At 38.6% G+C, this 21,669-nt stretch overlaps 1 protein-coding gene across 2 annotated transcripts; it reads left to right on the top strand.

The window, feature by feature from the left end:
- Window positions 1-1,230: 1,230 nt before the first annotated feature.
- Window positions 1,231-21,160, top strand: LOC139119377 (galactosylceramide sulfotransferase-like). 2 transcript variants are annotated; one of them, XM_070683170.1, is made up of 3 exons: window positions 1,231-1,556; window positions 17,165-17,405; window positions 18,996-21,160. In XM_070683170.1, the coding sequence occupies exons 2-3, from the start codon at window positions 17,224-17,226 to the stop codon at window positions 20,044-20,046; spliced, it is 1,233 nt and encodes a 410-aa protein (XP_070539271.1). In that variant the 5' UTR covers window positions 1,231-1,556; window positions 17,165-17,223; the 3' UTR covers window positions 20,047-21,160. The 2 variants fall into 2 exon arrangements, with proteins under 2 accessions (XP_070539271.1, XP_070539270.1); XM_070683169.1 differs by lacking the exon at window positions 1,231-1,556 and adding an exon at window positions 12,943-13,084 and having other exon boundaries at window positions 18,996-20,122.
- Window positions 21,161-21,669: the final 509 nt, after the last annotated feature.

Raw genomic sequence — 21,669 nt, 5'->3', positions numbered from 1 at the left:
ACTTTCATACGGCGGCCAAATTACTGGTAAAATAATTTTCATCGGGGCTAATAAATACATCAAGAAAAGGAAACGATTAAATACAACAAAAGTAAATCACAAAGGCACGTTGCTTTTGACATATCCTTTCAATTTACTTTTGAATGTACTCAGGCTGGATAGTTCTCTGATTTCAGTCGGTAATGAATTCCACACTTTAGTGACACGGAAATGAAAACTGCGTTATCCAACATTTAAAGCACATCTAGGTACATAACAATCCTGACGAGAAGTAGAGCGTGTATAGTAATCATAAACATTCCCTTAAATACTGTGGTCCAGAGCCATTCATACATTTGAAACTTAATATTGCTATGAAATAAAAAATTCTCTGTCTAATTGACATTGCATTAAAGGTAGAAAATAAACCGTCTGAAGGAAATTCAATTCCTAGTTCAAACAGCGTACGTAACGCTCTCTTTTGAAGAGTGCATGTAAACCTTATCAAGTTTACTAGTCGTTGTATTTACCCCAAACAATACAAAAATAATGTAAAGCACTCTGAATAAGACCATAATACAATACAATACGACCATCAAAAGGGATGTAGGAACGCAATCTCCGAAGTAAACCAATGATAACATTTATCTTGTATGCCATTATGATATCAACAGCATATTCCATAGCGTTCCAGTTGCCCGAATGATGGCTGGCATGTGTGCCTATATTTCATGATAATTGGATGGACCTATTATTATTATTCGTGCTTTTGTTTTTGCACTATAGTTTTATTATTATGCTTGCTTGTCCTGTGTGATATCTTTGTTGTGCTAAGTGCCTTTTTATGCCTAGTTACCTGTGGCAGTGATAAAAGTATGAATGATAGCTAATTTAGTCACATTTTTGGTCACTAGATCTTATTGACAAAATGACAAGATATGGCGTACGATTTCCTAAACAAATGCTTTCTATATGCAAAAAGTGTTGTTGACAAAAGGACAAGATTTTGCATACGATTTCCTAAACAAATGCTTTCTATATGCGAAAATTATTAGTGACAAAAGGACAAGATTTTACTGACAAACGGACAAATTTTAGCATGGAATTTCCTGAAGTAGCGCGCGTGCACCTATATTTATGATTAAATCTGAAATCGCGATCAGCGCTATTATGTTTTTAGAAATGGGTTACATTATGCGAAGGCCGGGTTTACGTCAAGGATAGCGTCTGCCAAGGCTGAGCTCATCTGTTGACGTTGGTGAAAGCGATCTCAAATATCTGGCCACGTCACAAATACTTCCCGCCATTATGACGGCAAGAGGACATCCAGCCGAACAGACAGGATAATACTTTTAGGTTTATTGCGTATCGGATCCTGTCGGTTCGAAAGTTGGAATCAAAAACATTAAGTTCGCACTTCTGGATTTATGTTTGCATCACATGATTCGGCAAAGAAAGTGACGACCATGTTGTGAAAATTTGCGTGGTTGTTTCTTCAACAGTGAAGTTGTCTGACGAAGAGTATTGCAGAAGGGGAACAGCTGACCGCAAACACGCCTAAGTTCGAGAGTGAACAGGTATCTAGATGTCTGTATTTTGTCTTCATCTCTCCTGACGGGAAATTGCGGCAACTATGGGACAATTTATGGGACGAATTAACAACCCGGTTTGGTGGAGTAGACCAAAATCTTGCAATTGACATACCAAAAAAATAGCAAAAAGCCTGACATAGATACACGAAACAGGAATACCGTTCGCCGTTTTCAAATTTTCTACTGATTTTGTCAGTGAGTTCGGTATGCCCCCCATTAGCTGAGTGACTACTGAACTACTGAAAAAACTCTGATGGTTTACGGAGATCAGCAAGCCTTGGATTCTCTGGCTATTGCGAAAGGCGTATGTCAAATCCTTTTCAGGTTGTTCATGCCCCGAAAATGAAAGACTTAAACTTTTGTTCAACATTTTCCCAAGCAAACCTTCAACCATTCTCTTTCAAAATCAAGAATATTAATCGAGGGGGTGGCACCGTGCAAATGTTGGTACCAGAGTAAAAATAATACCCGATATGAACCCTGCCGACATTGGAAATTCAAAATGGCTGTCATCCCTGTGTTACCAACATTTGGAAAAAATAGAATTCCCGATTTTCACAAAACTAAGTCAGTGAAAACAATTTACTCCATAAACTTCAAAACAAACCACCACAAGTGGTAGGGCAAAATAATGCTGTAAAAGTTTTAAAGTCAGACTATCTGTTCCCGAGACGTATTCTACTGGACTGACCCCCAGTCGCACCAGTTACTGGCTAGCCAAGCTACGCAACAGACTACTACTTAGCGCGACAGTCTGCTGAAGTTTAGTGTACGTCCTTCAGTTTATTCTGTTTTGATATTTTATATGACCACAGACTTGGAGCAAGAGTAGCATTCTGCCTTAAACCTTAAATAGAATATTGTACGTAATCACTGCTAGGTCAAACGCCTAAACAAAATTCCATGATGCATCCTTGAATTGACTAAGTGCCTCATTTATTCGCTAAAAGCTGTAAACCTTGCAAACACCAATTGCACTTGCGCGTTTGGGATCGCTTAGAACCACATCAAAATTGAAATACTCTCCTAGAATTTACTCAGTAAGTCTCGATTAAATTCCTCTCTTTCCCCTGGAATCACACACTTCATTGATCAGAACACAGCTTTATAATCGTCATATCCGAATGAATTCACGTGTACAAATATTGTTTCACTGGACCACATGAACATTGTAATATGCTAACGCGCTGACGAGTCAAACAGAGGGCATTTATATCATTCAGAGACAATTTGAAATCAAGATTCTTGTGGGACAAAAACAAAAAAGACATGTGAAAAATGAGAATTGCTTCTAGGCGACGTGTTTTACGTTACTGCTGTTCTGAATCACTGATCACTGAATGAACTGTCACTGTCATATGATAATTTCACAAAGGTGTCCAAAGCAGTACAATGCATCTGGCAGTTCAGTAGTTTGTGTTAAAACTCATCAAATGAGTGGCTTTCCACTCCTATCTCATCGCAGTTACTAGAGTGGTTCCCATGTACAAGTAGCTCTCATTTTAGTTGTTGTCATGGCTAGCGACCTTCAAGTTCTCGTTACTTTCTCCACGAAAAATCGTTGTCATGACACCGCTCCTTAAAGCTCCAACGTGGCAATTATATACATATATCAAGTGTCAGGAAAGGTCAAGAATGTGTTGTAAACATATGCTTCATAGATCATACTTGAATTCTGTCTCCGAAGTTTTTTTGATGTTGGTTTGTCTACGAATACACAGAGAGAGTAACAACGTAGCTGAAACTAAAACAGATGTGTGCTTGTTTTAAAGAACGCAGTCAATAAAAGCAAAATGTAAAATGAAAGCCAGAACAGAACGCACAGAACAACTGAACACTGCCCGGACAAATGTATTCTAGTAAAAGTTACACTTACACGGATTTGTTCAAGCAGATTGTGCGTGCTGCTCTGGCCTTCATATTTTTAGTCGACTTGTTGATTTCAGGTCTAAAGCCACCGCCGCGGAATAGGAATTTGAAAAAAGAACACAATGTTTAACATGCTGACCATGTCATGAAAATACATACTCAGAGCAAGCTTCTTAAGTGTCAGGTCAAAACTCGTAAAATTGGCCAACAATCCTGCCATAAAAACAATCTTGGTCCGATAGTGTTTGCTCATAAGCACAGTCTCTGTCCTAAGCCATGAGATATTCCAGCGATTTGGGTCAAATCTATAGGCTGAAGAAGAAAGCCAATGACCCGGCCAATAAGCCCGCAATTTACCGCATTGTGTGATGTATTTCAGATGTGTCAATGCTACTGAAAGTGGGCCATTATCTTTGATTTACAATAATCTAAAATAAATTAAGGAAAGTTGCTGCCTCAGATCAGAAATTCTTGACTCAAGACATTTTTGCTCTCCTTGCATAAGAAACATGATTTGAACTAAATTGGCATAATCGGATTGGCACAATTTCTCAAGAATTGTAGAGCTATTACTTCTCCCATTTCTTGAGGGAGAGGCAACACCGCAACATTAGGCTACATTCACAAATATTGTTGGGGGGGGGGGGCTTGGGGAATCGCGATTGAAATATTAAGTCGTTTTTAGACCCCCTTCAAAAACGTTTCAAACCCCACCCCTCTATATGATCAAAATGGTCAAATCCCCAAAACTTTTAAACTGCCAAACATCATAACTGATCTTTTAAAATCTTCCTTTCAGTATTTTTGCTCTTCGAATCACCTCCAATCTCTTGTTTTACAACGTATCACGTCAAGACAGCCACAGCTTCATATGTGTTATGTACACTACTATCGCTGGCAGTTATATCCCTGTCCAGCCATGAATTGAAATGTCGAAATACGACAACACTGCTGCATATATATACTCACAAGCTTCCAGCTTTCCAACATGATTTTTACAAAATCAAGTAGAAGAAAATGTTAATACACAGAACAAAAGTGATGAGAAAAATATCAAGTGTAATCAGCTACTGATCGTTCACATCTTGGTAACTCTCTATTGACAACAATGGCAAACCCATGATGTAACCGTATAGCAATAGAAGTGAATTGTACCAACATACAGGTAGATGCACTCGTTTTTATTTACAATAGTTAACACTTTTGCGAATACTGATATCCTTATTGTCCTTTTAGGCCATTGTTTACTAAAAGTTCTCCTGGTCTTCCATGTTGTAGCTATCCGGCCCGATCTTGTGTACTTGTTCTACTCCCTACAGCATGTTGAACTGTCCAGCATTCAGCTTGCTGCTAATTTTATTACCTTGAATTATTTGCATTATTGGGTTGGTTTGACGTAAAAAAAGAGAACCAAAATATTTTCAGATCCCCAACACCCAAAAAGAATGTAAAACCGTTCAAATCGACCTCTACTCACCCAAGAACTTGCCGATCTCCTCTTGAATTCCTTCAACCCTCAGTATTTTTGAACGCAGCCTTACAGGACATTGCACATCCCCGCTAGCTTTTTGCTATTTGTATCAGGTGCCATCGTCCACTCGCACGGGTCTGTTACTTCTCAAGCAATTGGCAAGCGAAGATGATCCCGTGCTTGCTTTCAATGCCGTTTTGATAGTGAGCTGCCATTGCCTGTATAGCAATACTAAGCTGTCCAAAAATCAGGTGCCGCTAACTGGTAAATTTAATCGATTTCGCAAAATCATCACAAAACATGTTTTGAAGGCTGATATACCAATTTTGCTTATTCCCCTCATCCAAATAGAGTTAACAGGGGATGGCGACCATTTCGAATTTCAAATATCAATAAAATGTTGGGTAATTTGCTTCGCTAGTTTCAAACTTTGCACGGTGACCCCCAATTTTTATTGTTGATTTGGTAAGAGAATGGATGAAAGTTTCGTTGAGGAAAGTTTGAGTAAAAGTTTAAGTCTTTCGCCTTCGAGGCGTATTCTACCTTAAGTTTAAACTAAATACTACCGCTTTTTTCTGACAGACAGATATGCAGATATGGGAAAGCGATACTGACACAACTCGCATTTACTCATTTTAAGTTTATAAGCACGGGATCTACATCAGTTTCTAAATTTGCCCACTATACTCTGCAGTGAGATGCAAAAAATAAGGAAAGCATATTTCTGTTAGAAAATACAGGGACAGTTTGAAGCCAGATGCAGTGTTTGTGGTCACGGCTTTATTCGATTCCTGTCAGTGCAGTTGATGACCAGGCAGCTGAAATGTTGTGAATACATGGATGAGCTTAGGAGAGGAGGGTCTCCCCTTCCTGATGCAAAAACGTTTCTAAAATTTGACATTCAAATAAATTCATTTGGTGTGTTACTTAGAACAACTATCACTCATGAAGTTTTTTTGCGTAACCCCCGGCCCTCCCGTTTGTTATCATCGTTTGAGTTATCCAGTCGTATTGATCATAATCTTTTGTTACCCGTTCCATTCTTCCGACCCACCGTCCGCAAATAATGACGGCCCCCTTACACAATGAACATGAGCCAGGCCTGGGTCAAGGTCTTGTACAGTGAACATAAACTTTAGATAAAGACTGAAACGAGTTTTCTGATGACCCCAGGCTGATGCATTATCCCTTCTCGCTAATTGTAATAAAGGGAAAGCGACTCAACACATTGAACACATTTTGGTTTGTTTTCGTTCTGTGTATGCATATTCTGTTTTGCTGTTCTGTCTTAAAACCGAATAACCAAGATGAAAGTAAGTTCGTGTGGTTTTATAAACACGATGTCGAAGTGTTACAGACATGCAGACTATGGGTTACATCTCGCCACGGCTAATCATATCAGTTCTTTAATACAAAAGCAGCCACACACAATACACACTTACAAATAAAACTCTTTCGTATAAAACAACGCAAACAACCAAAATGTGACTTGTGTATGGAGTTGCTTTCCCTTTCTTACATTACCGATGAACTTTTTATTTAGTCCCAGTCTAGTATTTGAGGCCTAGTAAATCATTTATTTTCAATTGTGACATGTAAACATGGCCGGTAAATCACTTCTGTATTGACTCAGGTTTTACGTAACAAAAACCTCCTTTTTGTAACTGATAGACTGCTGGACTTCGTATCAACAGAAATACTCATTGAACTTTAAAACTGAAGTTCTGACGAACACAGCTTATGACTTGATGATTGGCAATATCTATCAGAAATTAAACTGCGTAACTGCACTTTTGCACATTTTGGTACTATAAACACCATAGATTGAATCACGGGCTCTCCATAACAGTGGTTGTACTGTAGACATTAGAGGGGCCTCTTTACTGTCTATTGTTGTACCATGGAGCACAGTCCCTCTGTGCACGGAGGTAAAAAAGTCCGCTACTATCTACATGGTTGTACCTTGAACTGGTAAATTTACCAAGACATGTTGTGCAACGTCCACGCATGTTTTCTCCGCTGTAATCCCACCTGCTTGTGTTTATTATGCGTTATCACAACTGTAAACATTGCATTGGTGTCCTACCTCACATCAGATCGAGGTAAACATTATTGATACAGCGCTCAAGGGTCTATAGCACAAGCCACGTGTGTCCATTTGTAATTGTATACGACCTTCGTTAACTTCACAAAATCTTTCAGTACTTTATAAAACACGATTGGAACTAATTTGGGATAATTGGATTTTCATAATCTTTAAATTTCTCAAAAGTTTTAGGTGCCAGATGGTTTAATGTTGCAATAATACAAATTACTTATAAAACAAGTGTGTAATGTAAAAAGAAAAGCAGATGAGATCACATTTGTAGATTAAATCAACATTACTTTACCATCCAATTATCCCAAATAGTTCCAATCGTGTTATAAGTGACAAATCGACTTTACAAAGGCAACAGAGCTTAGCCTTACGGCGTACCTTGAGGTGTCAATCTGGGTCTAATGCTCTCAGTATAGTAGTAGAAGCCTGCTGTCACCTCATAGAAATTTCCGTCTGTGTTCGATTGTTTCATTAGATCACACAGTGGAATATCCCGTTCTCGATGGTTCCATAGACCCAGATGTTTAGGAGTATCAAAAACGGACAAGTGAGGGATCGAGTTAGACTTGCTCCAAATCTGTGGACATATTAATTTATCAAAGAAGAATAAACTGAAGGACTAAGGGACTGGACACAAATTACAGGGGGGGGGGGTGGGCCGGTGTTTTTTGGGGGGGGTCGCCATTTTTCGCGCAAGCATTTTTGAAGGGTCATAAAATTTTGTGCAAGCCTATGGGGGAGGGTCACCTTTTTTCATGCATCAAAGCTGAAATTGCATGTGCACGTTATGGAATACTGAAAAAAGAAAAAATACCTCCTCTGGCACTTTCATTTTCTGCCATTACCATTTTCGGCGCGCCCTTCGGGCGCAAATTTCAGGTATAATAAACAATGTATTGATGATCCAAGCAGCCACATTGATTTAAGTTGTCATGATTTCTACTTATTCAACACTATTGTGCATAACTGTCCCCTATAATGACTCTTTCAATAACAATTTGGGAGATTACTTATTTGAAATCATTCTCCCATTGACAATACATTGGTATAGGTCGGTGTCAAACGTTCATGTCGCTGTATGTACATTATTTTTAATTTTTTGAGGACATTGACAGAATACAAACTGTTCAGAATAGTGCATAGTGTCATCAATAACAACTGGAAGCTTCAGGTCGAACAACTTTTGAATAACAATTTAGGATCAGATAACCTATGAGTTATTTGTAGTTTCCTCATAGCCTACAATGTATAGTGAATCAACATTTTGGTGAAATTCCAAAATCAAATTTCTTGCACAACCATTGACTTGAAACCACTCTAGTCTAATCATGAATATTAATACTAATGATTAGGTGTACATAAATGCACAGGTTTACCAAGTTTTGTATTGGAAAAAAATTATTCATAGTTTCATCATAGACTGCCATGTATAGTGAATGGACATTTCAGTGAAATTCCAAAATCAAATTTCTTGCACACCCATTGACTTGAAACTACTCTAGTCTAATCATGAACATTAATACCAATAATCAAGTGTACATAAATGCACAGATTTTCCTATTTTTGTATTGGAAAAAAATTATTCATAGTTTCATCATAGACTGCCATGTATAGTGAATCGACATTTAAGTGATATGCCAAAATCAAATTCTTGCACAACCATTGACTTGAAACCACTCTAGTCTAATCATGAACATTAGTACCAATAATTGAGTGTACATAAATGCACAGATTTACCTATTTTTGTATTGGAAAAAAATTATTCATAGGGTTTCACCATAGACTGCCATGTATAGTGAATCAACATTTCGGTGAAATTCCAAAATCAAATTTCTTGCACACACATGGACTTGTAACCACTCTAGTCTAATCAAGAACATAAATATCAATAATCAAGCATACATAAATACACAGATTTGCCAAGTTTTGTATTTAAAAAAAATTATTCATAGTTCTTCATAGACTACAATGTATAATGGATCCACATTTCATGCGAAATTCCAAAAACAAAGTTATTGTACACAGATGCACGTGTTACCACCCTCTTCTAATCAAGCACAATTATGTCAATTATTCAGGGTCATATATACACAAATAGTGCATATTTTTAATTCTGAAATTTTTTTTTTACAGTTTTGTCATAGACTCCCATGTATAGTGGATCAACATTTTATGCGAAATTCCAAAAACAAAGTTATTGTACACAGATGCACATTTTACCACCCTCTTCTAATCAAGCACAATTATGTCAATAAATTGGGTCCATATATGCACAAATAGTGCAAATTTTTAATTCTGAAAATTTTTTGACAGTTTTGTCATAGACTCCCATGTATAGTTTTGTCATAGACTCCCATGTATAGTGGATCAACATTTTGAGAGAAATTCCAAAATCAAATATCTTGTTCACATGTGCACTTGTAAACAACCCATGCTAATCAAGTATATCTATATCAGTTATTAAACATCTGTATATGAACAGATATAGCTAGTTTTATACTGGAAAATACACGTTCGTAGTTTTCTTATAGTCGACTACATGTATAGTGAATCAACATTATCGATAAAATCTAAAAATTACATTTTTTGTACAGGCATGCACTTTTTACCTGCCACTTCAAGCAAAGTACATTTACATGAATTATCACACACATATGATTTGATATTTTTTGGACAACGCGTTATATCGGCCACATTTTGCCTTCCTTTCGGGAGGGCGACTTAAAAAGTATAGCAAGTCAGAAGGGGGTCTTTAACACATTGCGGGTTTTTTGGGGGGTATTGAGTAACAGGGGAGGGTCACTTATTTTCATGCACGGATAAGGGGGAGGGTCACTAATTTTGTGCATGAACTTTTGAAGGGTCACTATTTTTACGCAGCGGTTTTTCGAAAAACACCGGCCCCACCCCCCCTGTAATTTATGTCCAGTCCCTAAACTTCAGCAGACTGTCGCTATAAGTGGTAGGCTGTTTTGTAGATCGTGGGGTGAACGCCTTGGCCCAGCCAGTAACTCAGCTGCCGAGAAAAGCCGGGCGACTTGGGGGTGGGGGGGCAGTCTGGGACCGATCATGGAGGTAGGAAGGACCCGAGAGTCTGTGAATGTTCTTATTCAAGTTTTACTAATAATCGACTGATTATGTCGCGCTATCTCCTTCTCGTAAGATTAGCATAAATTTGTCTAATCCGGATTGCAACCCCTGGGCCCTGGTTGGTGAGCTGCTGGAAGTATCCATACATTTGGATTTCCCGTTCGACGACGACAATATCTTGCGTTACGCAGCAGATCGTTGTTTGATGTATCCAGCGGCTGTTAACGGACTAAAACGCACGGCTGGATGTAAGTATTCCTTTTTTTAGGCATCGTCCCACCTCTTGAATCTGATGCGGAGATTGCAATGGCAAATGCCAACATCGGCGCGGCAGGCCCTCGATCTTGAAACCCAGCTGGCAGTTCTGGGATGTGTGTGCTAGCCCGTTTAAGGTAACGTGCTCCTCGAAAGTGGAAGGCGTTTTGCAGAAACTTTTCTCCATGAAACTTTCAACCATTCTCACAAGATAGACCGTCGACTCGAGGGTGTACGCTCTAGAACGAAACTCAGAGATCATTGTGCAAAGGCGAGCCTCAAAGTGCAATACCGAGTCATGTGTAAAAGCACACAGCGCTACGGGCAATCGTTCAGATCTGATATCATTCGTAAAGAAAACAACTGCAACTCTCGGAATATGGTCGAAATAGAGCAGGACAGAAAATTTCAAATTTAAAGTCGACGATAAAGAAAGTGCCGACGAGTAAATTGTGCAGCGTTAGTGTTGACAAAGGGGAAAATCAAATGCCAACAACGATATGTACACAGTGCATAGCAGCACTGATAATTTGAACCCTCGGCATTTCGACATAATGGTAGGGAACAGAGCAAGAAATTGTAATTTTAAAGACTGAATAGATGAAAACAAAATTGAAAGGAAAAATGTCAAAGATACGGATGACGGAGCTTTCACTATATCTAGTCTCTAATGTCTATTTTAGCTGTTGAGGGATTGTTCAATGGCACGATCCTGGCAAAGAACTTGAAATTATCACACAGAAGACCGAGAATATGTTTCCGGTAATCTTCTTATTTCGTACTTGCTAGTCTTTAGTGCTTCCCCCTAAATGACATGTAGGTAAATTTGAATTCCTGGAGAGAGAATTTAGGGAAATGTTGACAGATTCGACGTTTCCCGTGCGTCTTCAACCATCCTCTGTAATATCAGTAATGAGAACGTCGGCGATTGACTTTTCCGGGAGCGATGATAAAGGAAAGCCTTTTATCAATTTTGCCCTGAATAACATTTTATTCAGCAAACGTAAGTTAGAACAAACGATGTTTACGAACGAATATCATCCCCTTAGTCTTCATCAACATCTCCAGTGAACCATAACGTTATAGATCAAGACTTTGACCCTTCGGATTATTTAAATGTGATAAGACTTACAGACAACAAAATGTACACAAAGTTTGCCGAACTGTGATGATTTTATAATGTTTGGTAATTCGGCTACTAAGTATATTTGCTTATTATGTGAAAGACTGCGATAGCTGGAGTGTTATTAATTGACCAGCAATATTGTAATCTTAACATTTTCTCGGTGCCGTGTAGCTATCCGTTGCTTCGCTTGCACCTTTATGGCACTACACCCGTTTTCAATAAATTCTGTTTTACATTTCTAAGAAAAAATTGTTGTAAATACGATGACTCTCCACAGACTCAGGGTATTTTGAATGATGATTTACGTGATGAAATTTCATTTTTCGGAAATCTTTTTGATTGGTTTATCCTCTGTTGTCAATGAAACTTATCATAGTCTTCCCCCTCCACTGTCTGTTTAAACCTACCTAATGGATAAAATACACACGTCATAGTATTTCGGTCTAGACTACCCCAACGGCGGACTATTTCAGCATTGCGCTTGTCCAATATTTTCGTTGAAATCGTTAACGGCATGCTAAATAAAATTTGAAAGTGTAAAATTGAAAGTGACAATGGAGATATGCTTCAAATTAATTGTCTCTGCTCTATATGTGAAGATTTGCCATAAATACGTTGCATGTTTTTCCACATTACGTCATGTCTGTGCTTTCAAGTCTGCGAGTTTCTTGTCCAAAATTTGACCAATATCACATTGGATCCTCTGTTGATCCTTCTAACCTTCTGATTGCCCGAGCATAGATGAACCGCCAAAAAACCCGGATGTGTGTCACCCATACGTACGGCAAACTAGGAGATGACACACGGCAGACAATTACACCTCTCTTGACAAAGAATGGCCTTTTTTGAGTTACAACAGATAAAATCTATTTTTAGATCTGTGCAAACTCGGTGCTATTTTTGAAAAATACGATGTAGGTCTAGAGGGTCACACATATTGCTACATAGGAAGTTTTTTTGTTGTGGTATCGAATTGAAAGTACCTTTAAACGCCGCATGCGTGGTCAATTTTTTCGGCCAATGAGACGGCCTCGCTTCGGAGGGTTTTATTTGAGAAATATGGTAAGGTAGTATTTTATTTTAAAGGGGTAGTCCCCAATCCTTCCTTCTCGCATTAGTACTTGTTGAAATTGAGTGTCTAAATGGTGTCAGTCCTTTGTCTTTCATTAAATTTTTATCAAGTCGGTTGATTTGCTTTTACATAAAGCTTATAAATAACCCGCCCCTTTAAAGAAATGTGACTTTGTTTCGTGCTCATTGGCAGTATCATTCACAGGTCATCATTGTGCCAATTTTTGTGAGGAAAATTATGGCGCTGAATTTATTTAACTGGGAGAAAAATACTACGGACGATATGCAAATTTTTAAATACTCAAACAGTATGGAGTCAATATTCTTATACTTACTAACAAAACGTGGCTACCAGCGAAAACATGTATTGTTTATTTTTAGTGATTTAGATACACATTCTTGTATTGCAAATTGCATTTAGCATTTCTACCTGCCACGTCACTGACACTTATCCTAACGACCAATGTTGTGATGTCGCTTTGGCCCAGGTAGCGTCCACAAAGCGGGAACTGGGGAATGCTTAACTGCTTGATGTAAGTCCAAAATTTGTTGATTTTTTTCTGGGATGTCGATAGAAACTTGAACAGGGAAAGGGAAGGCCTTGAATGGCTAGTCCGTATGTTTCTTTATTTGTCACTAACGGGACTGGCCGTGCTGTAAAATATTGCTGTGTCGCACGATGAATTGGCTTGCAGTGTCGTACTACGACTGTCGAAGCTTGAAAGTTCTGATAGACACCCACGAGTATTTTTTTTGATATTTTGTTGAAGATAAGGGTAGCTCCACAGAGAACATAGAAATCTGATTTGCTGTTCGTTTAATGTTGTTATTTGCTACGAAAATTGAAGAACATTTATTTGTTGCTTCTGTTGTGTCAATCATATTGACATCACTGCAAATACTTGTAAAGGAACACAATAATAATCGAGTGCCGATGATTTTACATACCGGGCTGGTATTGAGTAGGGCCGAACGATACATGCTTTCCCAACCAAGTCTCTTATAGTAAAGAGCGTACCGTTCAGCATTGTACTGGATAGATTCAATACCTGATGGGTACTATTTTTGTGTTCCTTTGCAATTGCATGCACGGTATCAATATGATTGAAACGGCAGTGGCAACAAGTAAGTGTTCTGCGATTTCATCGGCAAATAACAACATAAACAAGAGCAACACACAACCAGATCACGGTCACCTGTGGTCTATTCCGCTCTGCGTCCAATGCGCCCCATAGACAAGTGTGCATATATGCCTGAGAAGATTCTTCCCAGGCATATGTACACACGTCTATGGAGCGCATTGCATTAGACGCAGAGCGGAAAAGACCACAGGTGACTGTGACCAGATTTCTCAAGTTCCCTCTGATATGATAGCGATCTTTGGAATCTGCAATGTTGAGCTTTTTTTCGGGGAGTTGCCATGGTTTCGAATGTGACTGTAGGGCGTTCAGTCACAGTTATCAGTAACTAATAGGAGAAGCAGAGGATAGATTCCAGTGACATTCTTACAAGGTCAAAGTTAAAATACCGTGAGGATTGTTTATGAGTTTGGGCAGAAAAGGTTAACATTGATGGACATAGTAAAGCTGAAAGCGTAACTTGACCAGCGTGTCAACTTCACCAAGACACACATATGGACTACTCAACAAGGTCAGTGTCGCTCGCTATTCCCCGTTATAACGCCAACTGAAATAACCTTGAAAATTATTGAAATCGAACACGCATGTCAACAAATAAACGGACAAGGAATTAGGATAACCAAGACAGCAATTTGCCTTAGACAGCTATCAAAATTATGGTCTGAGAATGAACGTGAAGGATAAAAGACTGGAGGCCGAGATCTCTAGGGGACGCCATCAACGTTGCCATAAATCAGAGACCAAAAAGTCTGATTTTTTTGGGTTTAATCCGGGACATTCATGATCTTTCATGCACTGTACCGTTTGGCACATTCTTTCTGTTCTGTTTGTAAAATAAAGACCCTCTTGTTCTATTCCAAAATAATCATATCAAATTGTCTACCGTTCAACTTGTCGACGCATGCGCAGTCTTTGAATGCGTGCAATGAAAAAATATCATTGTGGTGGACATAGTAAAGTTGAAAGCGTAACTTGACCCGCGTGCAATGATAAAAATAATTGTGGACGGGGGAATGGTAGTCCGGTCTAGTCAACGACAACATCGCATAGAGTATATTAATCGTTGTATTTATGAAGGTAATGGTTTACATTTCAACACATTTTATAGAAAGTACCGGTAAAAGGACTCGGTTTGTAACTGATGAACCTGCAACTTTTGTTAAAGATCCATTAGGGACTGGTCAGTTTCTTCGGCCTGGGGGGGGGGGGGCGGTGGATTATTTTTTGCCGACGTCAAAAAGTGGCTGACCCCCCCCTATTCCAAATTTTGAAAACAGGGTGACCCCCCCCTATTCCAAATTTCTAAAACAGGGTGACCCCCCCCCCCGGGCGCGACAAAGGTAAAACAAAAGATGGACATAAATTATATATATATATATATATATTATATTTTACATTTTACATATATTTATATTTTAAATAGTCATTCTATGTTTTAGTGAAATTGTTGACATGTCAGTTGTAAGATAGGAATTTCAAAGTGTCAATCTTAAAGTTTAAATACAGTACATTTTGAATGAGCTGTATTTTGAATGAGCTGTGAATGTATTTCACACTTTCTCTGCTTAACCAGATGTCCTGAACTGTTGTACAGAAATGGATGTCAATCATTAATATCAAAGAGGAAAAAGCAGTGAATCAAAAACTTTGATGGGTGTTAAGACTTGCCAACCATCCAATTAAATCTACTGAGGAGCCATAGAGAACTTTTTAGCCAAATCTGATGTGTACAGTGTCTGAGAGGACCTTTTCTTGTGTAACATTGAAACCATAAAAGCACAGCTAATAATGACAAAAACTGCCTTTTTAACTGTTATTTTGTTCATAAAAAAGCATCTTTCTACAGAAAACCTATGAAACAAAGGAAAATAATTGCATCAATGAGAAGGAAAGATATCTTGTCATTTTTCTATCTCTAAAATAAGTCACTGTATCAAATATATATTGTGAAATATTTGTGCATGTTGCTTTCTCATACTGAATTCTCACAGAGAGAACAGAAAAGTATCAGGAATTTGTCATCCTTTTCATATGAAATGCAGATTTCATAATGGTACACTTTCACTTAGCAAACATCAAGATATCTCTGAAAGTATGGCGCCCGAAGGGCGCGCCAAAAAATATGAAACATCCTGATATCTCTGATATATATGCCTTGTATATTAAAGTCATGCACCTGAAGGGCATGCTGAAAGATGTATGATATATTAAAGTAATGAGCTTGAAGAGCACGCTGAAAAATATTGAACATACAGATATCTCTGATGTATGTATGCTTGATACGTTAAAGTTGGGCGTGCTGAAAAATATGACTGATTATTAAAGTTACGCGCCCGAAGGGCGCGCCGAAAAATACAACTGAATGATGAATTTTGTGGCTGACACTAGCATTTTAGGCAATGATGAGCCTGTGTCAAAATTCAAAAACACACTGACCCCCCCTATTGGGCATTTCAAAAACATGGTGACCCCCCCCTATCACAAAGTCAAAACAGGGTGACCCCCCCCCATGAATCCACCGGCCCCCTAGGCTGAAGAAACTGACCAGTCCCTTAGCTGTAACTTTGGTCATTTTTAAATTTTGTTTGTTCTGTGTATCATCGGCAGTTTCTGGTTTGTATCCCTGAACACGGAGAAATTCCTAATATTGAGCTCATAAATATACCCTATATGAGTATAATCTTCATTGTTATAGTTCAAATTTTGTATTCAGGTCCGGACTATAGAATACATTTATCAACAATAACAATGGTCATTTCACGTATACAGGCCACGTTGGCAAGCAGGACACCGGGCATTGGTCATGATGATCGGATTATAGTAAAATTCTGTAGTTGATACATTGAAACAGAGTAGTGAAAAATTAGTCAAAAGTTACAGCTAATGTCCCTTTAAGGATGTTAAAAGAATCATGTGAAATGGATCACAAAATGTTTCACTTTGGTTTTCAGCGACGTAGAAACCTTGAGAAAATAGTGATGAGGAGGAGATAGCAATGCCAGTGCGACGTCATCACGAGAACCAACAAAAATGATTTTGGAATGTACAGATAGTGAAGTGAAACTGACAAAAATGTCGAAAGAAAACATCACTGCGATCGATGAGCTTGCCCGTCCCACAAATCGTTCCAGTGTCATTATACATGTTTTTAATTTATATTTTTAAATTTGAACAGCGTTCCGGTATTTTGACTGGCCCCTGCGGATGTTAGTAAACGCAACTCGATCCACACTGACCCGAGTCTTTCAAACAAGATCAAATCGACCTCTGAACTAAATTGTGAACATTTCCAGAAACAGTGAAGGCAACCATTTCTTGTTAAAATGGAAGCAGTGTGAACGACACTCAGATACTCAATGTAAGGATTCGTCCGTGAAAGCCCAACACCTAAACCTCGTCGCTCTCGCGTAAGTGATAATTGTATGTTCATTAGAAATCTAAATTTGACCTTTAACCCATTTACTCGTTTTGCAGGTTGCTCATGACATAGGAACACTATCTGAAAATACCTTTTCTTGAGTGAAGTCGACAGTATGAAGATCTCCAGGCAATTTGTCGTTCTTGGATTTGTGTGTGCGACCTCTCTTATCGGCATCCTTCGCTTCAGCGCATTACAATGGTCGAGGCCAGGAATACTGATGAAAATAACGTCGCGGCCAAAAGTTATGAAAATATCTGCTGAACCGGAAGTGACGACAATGAGCTCCACCATCAGGTAGTACCTTCAATTTTTTATTCTCCCCTCGAAGCTGGCGGGTTTAAAATGCAAACCTTTTCAAAAATGAATTATTGAAAGTTCACAATTTAGACGGAAAAGATGACATTGTATAAGGATAAGAGTTGTTTGTTAAGGTAAAACGCACCTCGGGGACAGATAATCGGACTCTCAAATTTCTACAATTCTTTTCTGATCTACCACTTTTGGGGACTCATTAAAAGCTCTTGGACAAAGAAAAACTTTCACCTTCTTAGTGTTTAGAAAATCCAAAATGTAATTTTTTCCCATAGAGTTAACACAGGAATGGCGGCCATTTTGAATTTCAAATATCACAAAATGTTGGGTAATTCGTTTTGCTAGTTCCAAACTTTGCACAGTGACGCCCGATTTTTATTGTTGATTTGGTACGAGAATGGTTGAAAGTTTTATTCAAGAAAGTTTGAGAAAAATCAAAGTCTTTCACTTTCGAGACGCATACTACCTTAGGCTAAGGGAAGTTGTGGACTAAGTACTGATGTCGTTTCAAAAGTACATCTTCTTCATACAACGTGATGCAGCTATTCCAGTCCTGTGTACTAGGACGGAGTGTGCAAATTCAAGCAAATTACACGGCCTGCAGACTGAAAGATCCGTCCCTCGAGGACGCTCCCTACGCTTCCTAAAAGGGGAGCTTAGAGAGCGCCCTCGAGCGACGGATCTTCCAGTCGACAGGGCCCGCTACCTCGCAAAAGTTATTTTAAATTTCTACAACGTTTTAGCCATCAGCTGTACTTTCAACAAAGAACACGCTTATGAAATTCGTAGTCGCATCAGTTTTGAAAATGTTTTCGTTATTTTTCTTCGAGAAAATCGTACTACATCTTTCATACCCAATTTGAATCTGTGATATTTAATGCAAAAATTAACCTCGCAAGATTTGACGCACTGAGAACAGCAGGCAACGTTATTGTCGATAAATTAAGTCCAGTCTGTGTCCATACTAAAATTAATTTGTCAATAACATTTGGCATTTTTATAAATACTCAAGCTGTGTTGTCAACACAAGGCTTTTCGGCCTTTTTTTTGGGGGGGGGGGGTAAAACAAGAAACCTATTTCTATATTCTTTCACTAGTTATTTCAGAAAGTCTTGTATAACATTCAGACAAATATGTAGACAGTAGATTTTAATAACAGACCTGTGACGTCATGTGAAACCAGTTCAAGTCTGTTCGATATAAATCCAATAGTTTTGAAAAGTGACTATTTTGACTCTAGGTAAATTCCGTTTTTATTAGAGCACAGTCCCGTGGCAAAGGTTGCCTAGTAACCAGAATGACTTGCACACTGGGACTGATTTGAAACTCATTACTACAATTTTACTGGAACTGTTTTAATGACGAACCTTCTTTATTCGACCTGACAAGAAGTAACAAAGTTTTTCGAAATCCAGCATTTCCTTTTGATTTTTACAATATTTAATCCGATGACAATATACTGTCGGTAATTACTTGTACATCGTAAATATTGTTGATACTTTTTGTCTAGGCCATATGTATGCGATCAGCAGGGGCTAATATCACAACGTCTTGAATTCGTGTGTGTTTCAGATTCGGTACAGACAGCGGGAAAGACTCCATGCATACGACGAAATGGACTACTGAGAGCTTTCAGAATGCTACCTGTGAACCATATCACCAAATAGTCTTCGTTAAAACACACAAAACAGCTAGCACTACGGCCAATACTATCATCCAACGATATGGATATGAACACAACTTAACATTTGCGCTGCCGAAGAAAGGCGGGAAATTTTCCTTCACGTCCCTTTTTAATCGACGCATGGTAGCTTCTCAATCTGGACAGAACGAGACCATCGCGAAGCCAGCCCAATACAACGTGATAGCCAATCACGGAAGGTTTAACAAACTCGAAATGTTGGCCGTGGTTCCCGACGCTCGTTTTCTTACAATATTAAGAGAACCAGTCGCAAAGTGCGAATCAACCTTCGGATACTACAACATGGCGAAGAGTCTCGAGTTGAACAAGTATGAACTGCCGTTCGAAAAGTTTTCCGAAGATCCAGAGGGCTATTTTCAGAGGAAACCGTTTATGTATTTCCAGCTCAAAAATGGTATGATGTACTCACTCGGTCTAGATCATGCCGACCAAGACAACACATCCAAGGTTGAAAGCAAAATACGCGAGGTTGAAAAAGAGTTTGACCTCGTCCTTTTGACCGAGTATTTCGATGAATCACTATTGTTGATGAGAAAACTTCTGTGCTGGAACGAGGACGACATTTTATACTTGCCCAAGGGTATACGGTCGACTAAATTACGATATGAAATCAATCCAAAAGTGAGGGAAAAAATTTTAAAATGGAATGCTGCGGATGTAAAACTTTACAACCATTTCAACGAAACGTTTTGGCGAAAGGTCAGAGAGTATGGGCCGTCATTTGAATCAGACTTGAAACATTTTCGTGAACGACAGAGGGCGGTCTACAACGAATGCATAGACGAAGATGCCGTTGTACGCAGTCGTGATACACGGGAAAACTTTCTCGCACTTCGAGAAGATGCAAGCAAGTTTTGTGTTGTTTTGTATGGACGTGTCGATTTCTTTGTAAATGAAATAAGGAAAAGGCAAACAGCGTAACGCAAAATAATGCATGAAGACGTCGATTTAGTGTTGTCATGTGGTTTTAACACGGTAAAAGTCATTTGCAAATCGAGACTTTACCCTCAAACGTTTGTGTTTTTTCTTATCGAAATGTGGTTGTTTGTAAAGGCCCAGGGTGGAGGAGGGTGGGATGTTTGTTAAGACCCTAAACATGAAACATGTCCCGATGCTGAAAGGACAGTAAGATAGGGGGTCAAACCCAAGATTGACAATACCTACCCTATTATGGGATGGTTTTGAAGTCATATTGACATTTTTGGAGTCACTAATTGCTTCTATATAATACTTCTTCGGGTTGAATATAAAAATACAAGATCAGGACATGAGACAGAATTTAATAACGGGGAGGGATAGTGTTTATATGAAACGTACCTACGCCATAAAGGGACGCATTCAAAGTCATATGCACATTTGAAGTCATATTAATCGCTGCTTTTAAATACATGAATGGATATGAAAATACAAGAATAGGGCTCGAGAAAAAATGACAAGGGGAAGGGCTATTGTGTTTCAAAAATAAACCTACCCCGAAATTAAGGGACAACTTTGAAGTCATACGGATCGTTTTGAAGTCAGACTGATTGATGTTATTTAAAGCTCCACTAGCTGTAACTTTTGGCTATTTTTCTCAGTGTTTTGGTTCTGTGTATCAACTACAGTTTCTCATCAAAATCCCTATGTCATGCTGCTGTGCCCAGTATTCTGCTTGTCAACACACCCTGTACATGTGTAATGACCATTGTTATTGTTGACAAATTAATCCTAGTCAGGACTTGAATACAATTTTCAACAATAACAAGGCATTCTTATACACACAAAGGATGCACCGACAAGCTAAATACTTGATATTTCATCATGGTTAAGGGATTCACATTAGAAATGGTAGTTGAAACACAGAACAAATATACTGAAAAAATAGCTAAAAGTTACAGCTAATGGAGCTTTAATATTTCAAGATCATTCCAAGATATGAATAAAATTTCATTTGACTTCGTGTAAATGAAGTTCAAATGAAAGCGCCGGGACATGTTTGATGTCTTAACATGTGTTCGACGGGTATATTGACTCAATAAATACACCGTTCTAGTAACTCACACCCTTTACTGAATTTGTTCAGACAGTTTTACATTGAACGTTCACTGTTGACAGGCCAGGTATCGGCAAGGACCCTTGCCGATTGACACTTGTGGTGTCAATCGGATTATTTGTGACATCAGATGCTAACTATTCTTTATTAGCGTTCATCTTCACTGTTGAGCCTACGACACATCGGTGAAGGTTAATGAACTTTGATAGAAGTCGACTTTCGTAACAATTGTCAAATGTGCGATGGTGAAACAAGAACAGTTTGGTGCAGATAAAACATGAACTACGTAAAGAAGATGTGTTCAATCCGCTGCTCCCGACTGTCGATGAAAATGGGAGTTTTTACTCATGAAACTCGGTCTCATTCCATAGCACGTAGAATATATGGTAATTTTATCATTATCAAAGAAGAATTTTATTCTACACTTCAAAGCTGTGGTCTGAATACTTCGATGATAGGCAGAGCGAAAAATTGCAGCATTTTCATCCACCAATATACCGATAGAGGGCAGC

This window comes from Ptychodera flava, chromosome 19 (genome assembly GCF_041260155.1).
Source record: "Ptychodera flava strain L36383 chromosome 19, AS_Pfla_20210202, whole genome shotgun sequence".
Classification (NCBI taxonomy): Eukaryota; Metazoa; Hemichordata; class Enteropneusta; family Ptychoderidae; genus Ptychodera; species Ptychodera flava.
Note: the sequence above shows the minus strand (reverse complement) of the source record. Positions and strands in the feature narration are given on the sequence as shown.